This window comes from Chrysochloris asiatica, unplaced genomic scaffold, assembly GCF_000296735.1.
Source record: "Chrysochloris asiatica unplaced genomic scaffold, ChrAsi1.0 scaffold00333, whole genome shotgun sequence".
Classification (NCBI taxonomy): Eukaryota; Metazoa; Chordata; class Mammalia; order Afrosoricida; family Chrysochloridae; genus Chrysochloris; species Chrysochloris asiatica.
The window spans coordinates 1,070,558-1,081,476 of record NW_006408851.1 but is presented as its reverse complement, the minus strand read 5'-3'; the positions used below and the strand labels follow the sequence as shown (position 1 = coordinate 1,081,476).

The window sequence follows — 10,919 nt, the reverse complement described above, 5'->3', positions numbered from 1 at the left end:
GATGATTTATTGAATGTAAAACTGATGATTTCTTCTGTAAACCGCTCAATTCACAATAAAAGAGAAAAAAAGAAGGGCACTTAAGAACCCAAGTTCCTCTGAATGCCAAGAAAGAGTATTTTTTTCTGTGGGCCTAGCCAGACTGATGCTGTAGACAAGTAGGAATGATACCACAGTCTCCATACTTCAGGAGAACCTCAGGACAATCTGTCTCAGCCCCTTGGACTTAGGAGAGGTGGGTATGTTGGGCCTTAGGATGGAGATGGAAGGGGGCTCTGGGTCTGATTTCAGGAAGCATCCTTCTTGAGCCTTTCTAGTATGGATTTGGTCAAGGGGACAGACAGGAGCCTGAGAACCCTGGAGAAGGGCATACTAGGGCTTCTGAAAAATATAGAGAAAAATGCAGGACACTGATAAAGGGGGGTAAGTGGTGGGCCAGAGGGGCATTTCTTGGAGTCTCTTGAAGAAGGCCAGTGATCACAGGTTTGGAATCATTCTCCAGAGGCCATCCAAAGTGTGGCAGGGACTCCTATGTGACAGGGATGGCAGGGTATTTCCATGTGGCAGGGTCCTGGCAAGAGAGACCACAGGAGTGGCTCAGCACTGTAGCCCCGTGTTTTCTTGGTTTCTGTCTCTCCCTTCCTCAGCCCTCTTATTGTCCCTCCTGTCTCCTCTACCTTTGCCCTGGCCACCATTACTCACATTTCCCCCATTAATAGATGGTGCTGTCTGTTGCTACTGAGAAAAAGCTGAAGGCATAGAATGCAGCCCAAAGGAGGATGGTACTGGCTTCTAGCTGAGAGATCCTGAATGTGGAGTAGTGGAGAAGGGACTTCGTAAATGGGGCCCTGAGGAAAAAAAGCTGCACAAGGTAGGCCTGAGCAGGGGGCCTCCAACCACAGAGGGCCACCTCCCAGTGCTTCACTTCCCACCAGCAGAGTCCCATTCCTTGTGCCAAAGCCCAGGCCCAGCGTCTCAACCCTGCACAGACAGACTCTGGTACCATGTGTTTGGTGTCCCCGATGTGCAGCTCAGCCTGGGGTTCACAGAGTAAACGGGTAGGATCAAGAGGGGCCAAGTGGCCCCAGAACATTAATGTTTCATTCCTCACCTCCTTCCCAGGGGCCATCTTGTCCAGGTACCATGCAACAGAAACAATGGCCGGTCTTTCTCTGCTGATATTGGAGAAGCAGGGCAGGGATGTGGTGTTGCCCTCCTGGGTTCTGAATCTCAGGGGTCTGGGCCAGTCAGAGGGCACAGAATCCTGAGGGACAAATCAAAGACCCAGAAAACACCTCTTTAGTTACACCAAAGTGAAAGTACTGAGAGAACTTGAAATCTAATATCCAGTTGTCCCACCTACCACATGGGGACAAGTACTTTGGGTAATAAACCTTCCTCATTCAACTCTCTCTTCTTTACCAGTTGAATTTCTTAACCTTGCTTGTTAAATGGGTTTTCATATTTTTTCCCATACCAACTCTCACCTTCACACTCCCTCATCACTCTCCACTTATATTCTTACTTACTGAAATTTAACCTGTTACAGTCAAATTGAATGAAATGCTGCCATATTTACTAATATCATTAATTACATTATTCCAGGTATTAGTTTAGTATGAATGACATTTCTCACTAAGTGCTATGTTTTTTGTAAAAGAGCATTAACTACTTCAATCTCTCAGGTGAAGGCATGGCTGCAGTAGGTTCAGCTGTTGTTAAGTGCTATCGAATCGGTTCTGACTCACAGTGACCCTGTTCAGAGTTTCTGAGGAGCAGTTGGTGGGTTCAAACCACGGAACTTGTAGGTCGCAGTCCAGTTTTTATCCTCCTACAGCACCACACTATTGTGTTAAGTGCTGTGAGTCAATTCAGACTCACAGTGATCTGTATAAGGTTTTTGAGGAGCAGCTGATGTGCTTGAACTGTCAACCTTGTAATTCTCGGTTTAGTGCTGATCCTAAAGTGCCAAACCAGGAGTTGGGTTTTTTTTTTTCCTTTCCATTCTTCAGTATGCACCTCTCCAGGGTCTCCAAACTCCTGTCTGTCACCTCTACCAAGTCCAGACCAGAAAGGCTCAAAAAAGATGCTTCCTCATCCAGCTGATAAAAATAAAAAGTGAGGGGAGATGCACAAGAACACCCATACTTGCAGATAGTACCCACTTGACCTGGCTTCAATGGCTAGATGATCAGAACTTGACTAGAAGAAGAAAGAAGAGGGGAAAAAAATAGAGTAATCCACTACAATTTGATGAACTTGACCTATACTTACGGATGTAGTAGCTCAAAAGAGAGAACAAATCTTTACTGCAAGGATCATTCCCACCCCCTTGGTATACAGGGTTGACAAGGATGGGCAACTTAGACATTGACTACCCAAAATGGGTGGGGTGGGGGTGGGGGGAAGGCAAGAAGTGACTGGCTTACAAGCTTTCAAGAAGTAGCCTAGTTCCAGAGGGTGCAGGGGAAAGTAGAATATCCACTGAGTGGTTTCCAAAATGTTGGGACCGGGCTGATGAAAGGAGATAGGGATAAGACTCTTGTGGTACAATAGTGAATAATTGCTATCAGAACTGACTGTGAGGGTAGGAAATGTAAAGGTAAATGTTTTGTAACAAAAGGAAGGGAGTGGTTGATTTTGCAGAAGAGCAGAGTGTGGAACCCTACCCAGAGAAGCAGTGATGCCAAAGATGGAGGCAGAGACTATGATGTGGACAGATGGAGTACCTAGGGACTCTGGACTCATGGAGGGAGAGGGGCTGTGTGCTGACAGCTGGGGAGCAGACCTGTGGGGTGTACCCTTTGGTTGTCTGATGATGCATGGAGGGAAGTGAAATCATTGCAATGAAACGAAAAATGATGGAATAAGTGTAAAGCTTTATATATATATATAAAAATAAAAACTTTATTTTTAATAAAGTGTGTAATAAAAATAAAAAATAAAAAAAAGACGCTTCCTGAAATGGGGCCCAGAGCCCCCTCTCACCACCATCTTAAGGCCCAACACATCCACCTCTTCCAAGTCAAGGGGGCTGAGACAAAATCTCCTGAGGTTTGCCTAAAGTGTGGAGACTATAGCATCTCTTATTCCTACTTGTCAACTGCATCAGTCTGGCCAGGCCCACAGGAAAATACTCTTTTTTTGGAATTCAGGGGAGTTTAGGTTCTTAAGTGCCCTTACTTTCTTTTTCACTGTTAACTGTGAATTGAGTGAAAGTTTACAGAGATCATCAGTTTTACATTCAACAAGTCATACACTTTGTTTCATCTTAATGATTGCAATCCCCTCCATGTATCAAGAGTTTTCCCACTTCTCCCTGTGGTTCCCATCTCCTTCCCATCCCTTCTCAGTGTTGTTCTTAGATAAATGTTGTCCTTTTAATCTTGAATAAATGACCATTGTATGGTGAGCATACCTTATTTGTGTTGTTGTCCCCCCAAATCCTATCTATTGCTTGGTTGAAAACTGGGTCACTAGGTTGAGTTCTGTTCCAGACCTGAAGGGTGGCTGAGGACATAGTCTTGAGTTCCTGTAATCTCTTTCTGGTGTGGCTCTAGTTAATTAATCACAATTGATTAATTAAACCAATGATTTAAATTACACACTTCATTCCCTAGTGAAATTCACTAGTCATCCTTCTAGTTCAGTGGTTCTCAAGCCTGAGTCTGTATCAGAATCATCTGGAGGTTTTAATGCAGATTCCTGGGCCCCACTCCCAGGGTTTTTGATTCAGTCATCTGGAGACGCTTACGTTGCCGATTTGGAAGACTCACCCTTTGTGAGAAGTATTGCACCTACTTAAGGAACCCTGATGGCAAGCAGTGTTTGGCTGCTAATCAAAAGATTGACTGTTCAAACTCACCAGTGTTTCCATGGGAGTCAGATGTGGCAGTTCTACTCTGTCCTATAGGGTAGCTAGGAGTCCGCATCGACACAGTGGGTTTTGGGATTTGGGGGTCTAATGTGAGGTAATGTTTCAGCTGCTGACTTGGAATCACACTTTGAGAAGCGCTGCACCTAGTTAGCAAACATTTCTGAAAGTCAAAATCTCTCTGTTAATTAAAATCACTTTCATTAAGAAATTTATTTAGATTTGATTAGATATCCCAAACTTCTAATAATATTATCTAGACCCTAGATAACAAGCCCAATTTAATCAGTTTGTTAAACTCATTAAATAAAAACTGGGCCCTCAAAAAAACCAAAAACAGAAGATTTGCGGTCTAGCAAAACATGCTATATAGACCTTTTACAACAAGGACTGTTTGTTGTTATTGTAAAGTGCTGTTGAGTCAGTTTCAACTCATAGGGTTTCTGAGGAGCAGCTGGTGAGCTTGAACCACCCACCTTGTGGTTCGACCGGACCTTGCAGTCCAGCACAATGAAACAGGCACAGAGGACAATAGTTGGACCCTGAACTTCAGAAAAATGGTTAAAGAAGTGACTTGAATACCTACTGGGAGGAGACACTGCGCTTGGACTGTGAATGAAGATTAGTGAACTAACTGACTGCCGAGCAGACATGATGGAGCCATTTGGAACTTTTGCAAGCAACTTTGGAGAGACAGACAGAGGGCGACCTGACAGTGCAGATTCACAGAAAAGGTGGGACTCCTTCTGGCTCCCCACACTCCCCTGGACAACAGAGGTGAAGCTGGCTCCCACCCTCATCTCCCCTGAGCAGAGACCCAGAACCACATAGTTTGAGGCAGTGTGAGGTGGGTGTCTGCTGTGGTGCCCTAACAGGGCTCTGCTGCGGTGCCCTGAAGCAGGCTCTGCTTCAGATCTACAGAGCACAAGGCCTCCAGGCTAGAATTAGACTAGCAGGAACTTTCATAATCAGCCACTCTGGCCCCCAGCTGCCCTGATTCTGACAGACACTGAAACTAGCAACCTGAAGAACCTCTATGAGCTGCTTCCAGAACATAGGAACTGTGTTCACCTAGGCCTATAGGAACTCCATCTAGGGCTGGGAACTCACTGTCACATCCCTCCTCCACTCACTTTGTGAGTTCCTTGGCTAGCAAGAGCCACTCAGAGTTTTCTCTTCTCTGGGTTCAACAACTACACTGGGGTTTTTTTGTATATTTTTGTTTTCAATGTTTCATTGTTTTTATTTGCTTGTTCTTTCTTTTCCTTCTTCCTCCCTTTTCCTTTCTTCAATTTTTATGCTTTCTGTGGTTTAATGTTCTCAACTGCTAAGTTGGTTTGAACTTGAGGTCAGTGGTTCAAGCTCACCAGCTGCTCCTCAGAAACCCTAAACAGGATTGCTATAGGTCACCACCAACTCAACGGCACTTAACAACAACAATAAGGATTTCTGCTTTAGTTTCTTCTCCTTTTCTTCTGTTTCTCATTTCTACCCTTTTTTCCTTATTTTTTTCCTCTTGATTTTTCTTTACTACTCTCTAGTCTCTTTTGTTTTTCATCTTCCCATTTTTTAGCATTTTTTTCTCTTCCTTTTATTTTCTCTGTTATTTTTCTCTTCTACAAGTCTATTGTGCTGTCTCTCTTTTGTTATTTTACTGATTACATTATTTTTTTGCTGCTGCCCATTTTTTCTTTTTTCTCCTTTATTAATTCCTTTTTTGCTATTGTTTGCTTGTTCATTTGCTCTGTTTTGTTTTCTTGTGTGCATTTTCTCTTCTTGCCCCACCCGACCAGACAGCAGCCATGCACATACAGCTCAGTCACAACCATACCCTCTGTAGCTCTGCTGCAGACATGAGCCAATACCAGCTCCTATTTCACCCAATCAATGATAGACATCAGGCAATACCAGTCAAACTCACCCTAAAGTAAGCTGATGAATGACAAACAGAAAATGGTGCACACGTTTTCATTCTCTAATCACTCCCACCAGGAACAGTTGGTGAGAGCCTAAGAACACACCAGTTAAATACAAATACAACGACACTACACTATCTCAGAGACAACAAAAGACTTTAGCTCACATGAAGAAACAAGAGTGAAAGGCTCAAACAAATGACCAAGATGCAGAGCCAGAAAATGTTTCTGAGGAAAAAAAGGTATGGAAATACCTGAGAAAGCATTCAAAAGAATGATATTTAGGTACCTTCAACAAACTGACAGAAAAATCGAGGAAAGCAAGAACATAGAAAAAAACTTTAGAAGAATTTAGGAAAGCACTACAAGAACAAATATAAAATAAATGCAAATGTTGAAATAATACAAAATCTACAAATAGAAATCCAGAAGATTAATACTAAAATCTGAGAAATGGACAATATATTAATATGGTAAAGGAAAAAATAGTGAGAAAAAAAAAATCAGAAGAAAGCCTGAGGATTATGTGGGATACCATGAAGAGGAATAACTTATGGGTGATTGAAATTCCAGAACAGGAAGAGAAAAAAAAAGCATGGAGAAAGTTTTCAAATTTTCTAAAAGAAAACTTCCTTAATACCATGAAAGACACAAAGATAAACATTCAAAAAGCCAAACAAACTCCAAACAGAATAGATCCCAAAAGAAAATCACCAAGACATATCATAATCAAACTTACCAAAATCAAAGACAAGAATCCTGGGAGCAGCTCAGGAAAAATGAAAAGTTACCTACAAAAGAGAATCAATAAGACTATGCTCTCGGTTCATGCAGGCGGGGTGGAAGGTAGATGAACGGGGATGATAGGAGAAAACGTAGGAAGGCATGCATGGGCTGAATGGAATGCAGGTATAGATTATGATGTATGTACAGCCTAGGAATAAGAGGGCTTTATGATATAGGGTTCGAGACATAGTCTAAAGGGGTTGTTGTTAAGTGCTGTGGAGTCAGTTCCTACCCATAGCAACTCCGTATATATAGGGTTTTTGATGAGCAGTTGGTGAGCTTGAACTGCCAACTTTGTGGTTCAAACCGACTTTGCAGGCCAGCGCATTAACCCACAGTACTACACCAGGACTCCAGTCTGAAGGGGTAAAGGAGGGGAAATAATGTTAAGGTGCTTGACTGCTTTGTAGATATTGGTTTCCCCTGACTACTATTGTAATACAGACATTTAAGTAGGATGGAAAGGAATATTGGGAAATATGATTACAGAAAGCTTGTAAGCCCATCTTCAACCTATAATTGATTGGGTTATCTAAAAGGGTACTACAATATGCCCAGGGAAATAGGCTTCTTGTTAAGCCTTTGTGGAGTATGGAGCTTTAGGTAGAATCCTGAGCCCCACCTAGAACCTTCAGAGGTGGGACATTCCCAATTAAGAAGAAAGATGGGGGAGAGCAGACTGTTTGGCTGTGACAATATTATGCAAGCTGTTTGCCTTGGAGCAATCAAGGCAAGAGAAGTCAGCCCATCAAGGCAAACCCCTTTCTAAGACTGAAACCCAAAGGAAACACACAAACAACCTTGTAGGCTCACTGATGATAGCCCTCAACTGGTGAGCAGAAGTGGGGGAAATGCAGCAATGAAGACACAGGCAGGCTGAGTTTGGCCACGTTTCATAGACACTGATGACCTTGAGAAGAGAGAGATAAGAGGAAGGGCTGGCTGGTTTGAAGTTCAGGGAGATGTGTAAACTCCCAAACCCAAGGACACTAACCTAGCCACTGGGGCCTAGACTTAAGAGTGAAGCACCCAACTGATCTGAAGTGGGAGGAGGCATGCAAGAACTCCTAAATTTACAGATAGTACCCATTTGACCTAGCTTAGATGGCTTGCTGAGCAATACTCAATCAGATAAAGATAAAGAAGTTTGATACAGGGAACAAGTGTAAATTGTTACAACTTGATGGACTAAATCTTTGCTTATGGATGAAGTTTCCTAAAATTCCAACTGAAAGGAAAGGATTCTTCATATCAAGGATCAAGCTTGCCTCCTTAGTACACTGGGTTGATAGGGACAAGCAACTTAAGACTGTGGCTATCAAAATTTGGGGGCTAGTCCTCCAGGATTTGTGGAGTGAGTGCATGAACTGCTGTCTGTGGACTGGCCATGGTGCTACACATCCCCAAGGCCCCGGGTTTTGCCCAGATGCTCAAGAAAGGAGCAAAACATTTTTCGGGATTAGAAGAGGCTGTGTACAGGAACATCCAAGCTTGCAAGGAGCATGCCCAAACTACTTGTGCAGTATATGGCCCAAATGGAATGAACAAAATGGTTATCAACCACCTGGAGAAGTTGTTTGTGACAACTATTCTAAGAGAGCTAGAAGTACAACATCCTGCTGCAAAAATGATTGTAATGTCTTCTCACATGCAAGAGCAAGAACTTAGAGATGGCACAAACTTTGTTCTAGTATTTGCTGGTGCTCTTCTAGAATTAGCTGAAGAACTTCTAATAATTGGCCTATCAGTTTCAGAGGTCATAGAAGGTTATGAAACAGCCTGTAGAAAAGCCCATGAGATGCTTCCTGATTTGGTATGTTGTTCTGCCAAAAACCTTCATGACGCTGATGAAGTATCATCTCTTCTCCACACTTCCATCATGAGTAAACAGTATGGTAATGAAGGGTTTCTGGCCAAGCTTATTGCTCAGACATGTGTGTTTATTTTTCCTGATTCCGGCCATTTCAATGTTGATAACATCAGAGTTTGTAAAATTCTGGGCTCTGGTGTCTAGTCTTCATTAGTATTGCATGCCATGGTTTTTCAAAAGGAAACTGAAGGTGATGCAACATCTGTCAAAGATACAAAAATAGCAGTGTACCCTTGTCCTTTTGATGGCATGATAACAGAAACTAAGGGAACAGTATTGATAAAGACAGCTGAAGAACTGATGACTTTTAGTAAAGGAGAAGAAAACCTCATGGATGCACAAATCAAAGCTATTGTGGATAACGGTGCAAATGTCATAGTAACAGGTGACAAAATGGCAGACATGGCTCTTCACTATGCAAACAAATACAATATCATGTTGGTGAGACTTAATTCAAAATGTGATCTCAGAAGACTATGAAAAACAGTTGGTGCTATAGCTCTTCCTAGATTGACTCCTCCTGTCATCGAAGATCTAGGCCATTGTGACAGAAGTTGGAGATACATAGGTGGTTGTTTTTAAGCATGAAAAGGAAGATGGTGCCATTTCTACCATAGTACTTAGAGGCTCTACCGACAATCTCATGGATGATATAGAAAGAGCAGTAGATGACGGTGTTAACACTTTCAAAGTTCTCCCAAGGGATAAACATCTTATACTTGGAGGTGGAGCAACAGAAATTGAGTTGGCCAAACAGATCACATCATATGGAGAGACATGTCCTGGGCTTGAACAGTATGCCATTAAGAAGTTCGCTGAGGCATCTGAAGCTATTCCCCAGGCACTGGCAGAAAATTCAGGTGTTAAGGCCAATGAAGTAATCTCTAAACTGTATGCAGTACAGCAAGAAGGAAACAAAACTGTTGGATTAGATATTGAGGCTGAAGTCCCTGCAGTTAAAGGACATGTTGGAATCTGGGGAAATGTTGGGCTATCAAACTGGCTACCCACGCTGCTGTCACTGTACTTAGAGTGGATCAGATTATCATGGCAAAACCAGCTGGTGGACCGAAGCCTCCAAGCGGGAAGAAAGACTGGGATGATGACCAAAATGACTGAGTAGTGTAATTTTACTCTGTTAAGTTTGTAGTAATATTCTAGCAATTGTCCATTGTTTTCTTATTCTCCTTAAGTTAAAAAATGTTTTGTGTTTATAGCCTAAGCTGAATGACACAATAAACTTGTTACTGTGAAAAAAAAAAAAAAATTGGGGGACTATAAAGGCACAAAGTGGCTGGCTTACAAGCTTTCATGAGGGTACTTAGTGTCAAACTGAGGAGTGTAAGATAGAATCCCCACTGAATAGTGTTCCTCTTATCCAGATATGTCTGGTGATGAAAGGGATAGGATTTTATGATTCAATTATGAGTAATTGTTATCAGGTCTAATGGCGATGATCACAATTATAAATACAGAAGAGGTGTAACTAAGAGAGGGGAGCAGTTAATCTGTCATTTCAGGAACTGAGGGCCCTAGGGCCATCAAGAGAGAAGAACATGAGAGGAGCAAGGGATCTTAACCAGAAAAGTAGCAACAACAGAGATGGTGGCAAAGACGATGGCATAGAGAGACACAGCAGCAGAGGACTATAGGACCATGGACTGAGAAAGACAGTGTGCCTGCGGGCAGGCGGTTAGCTTTCAAAATGTGCCCTTTGGACATTTAAAGGAATATATAACCTCAAGGTCAGCAGTTCAAAACTACCAGCAGTTCTGCTGGAGAAAGGTGAGGCTTTCTGGTCCTGCAAAGATTTACAGCCTCAGAAACCCTATGCAGGGTTGCTATGAGTTGGAACTGACTCCACGGTACACAACCACCACCACTACCACCACCATATTTTCAATGTGGTATGTGTATCTATATATTAAAAAAAAAAAAAAAAAAAAAAGGTAATAGAGGTAAATACTGTTAGCTGATTGTTCATGGAAGGGATTGTAGTCATTGCAATGATTTGTTGAATGTAAAACTGATGAACCGCCTTGTAAACCTTCCCTCAATTCACAATAAAAGCTTTAAAAGAAACAAAACAAGAAGGCAAGGGGATGACATACACAAAATTCTAAAAGAAAAAGATTGCCAACCAAAAATCATATACCTAGTAATGCTGTGCCTCAGATATAATGGTGAAATTAGGATGTTTTCAGATAAACAGACATTAAAGCAATTTTAATAACTAGACTAATTTTACAAAAAATACTAAAAGGTGTCCTTTGGACTGAGAACCAACAACAACCTAAGATTAGCATACATGACAACACCAACCAGAACACAGTCCAAATATAAAAGTATCCAAAGTAAAACAAACCTGTAAGATTCAAAATAGGTAACCAGAGCTATCAATTTATATTAAAGTCAACTACAGAGCAAAAGGTAGAAATAGTGTAGATACAGAACTTCCAAATGGAAAGGAAGT

At 42.0% G+C, this 10,919-nt stretch overlaps 1 protein-coding gene and 1 pseudogene across 1 annotated transcript; one reads left to right on the top strand and one right to left on the bottom strand.

Moving 5' to 3' along the window:
• Positions 1-712: 712 nt before the first annotated feature.
• LOC102817615 (natural cytotoxicity triggering receptor 3-like) lies at positions 713-5,729 on the bottom strand. The gene is made up of 4 exons (XM_006875670.1): positions 5,706-5,729; positions 1,092-1,264; positions 898-996; positions 713-806 (listed from the first exon to the last, which is right to left on the bottom strand). The coding sequence occupies exons 1-4, from the start codon at positions 5,727-5,729 to the stop codon at positions 713-715; spliced, it is 390 nt and encodes a 129-aa protein (XP_006875732.1).
• A 2,219-nt stretch (positions 5,730-7,948) lies between these two features.
• On the top strand, positions 7,949-9,565 carry LOC102823935 (annotated as a pseudogene).
• The last annotated feature ends 1,354 nt before the right edge of the window (positions 9,566-10,919 follow it).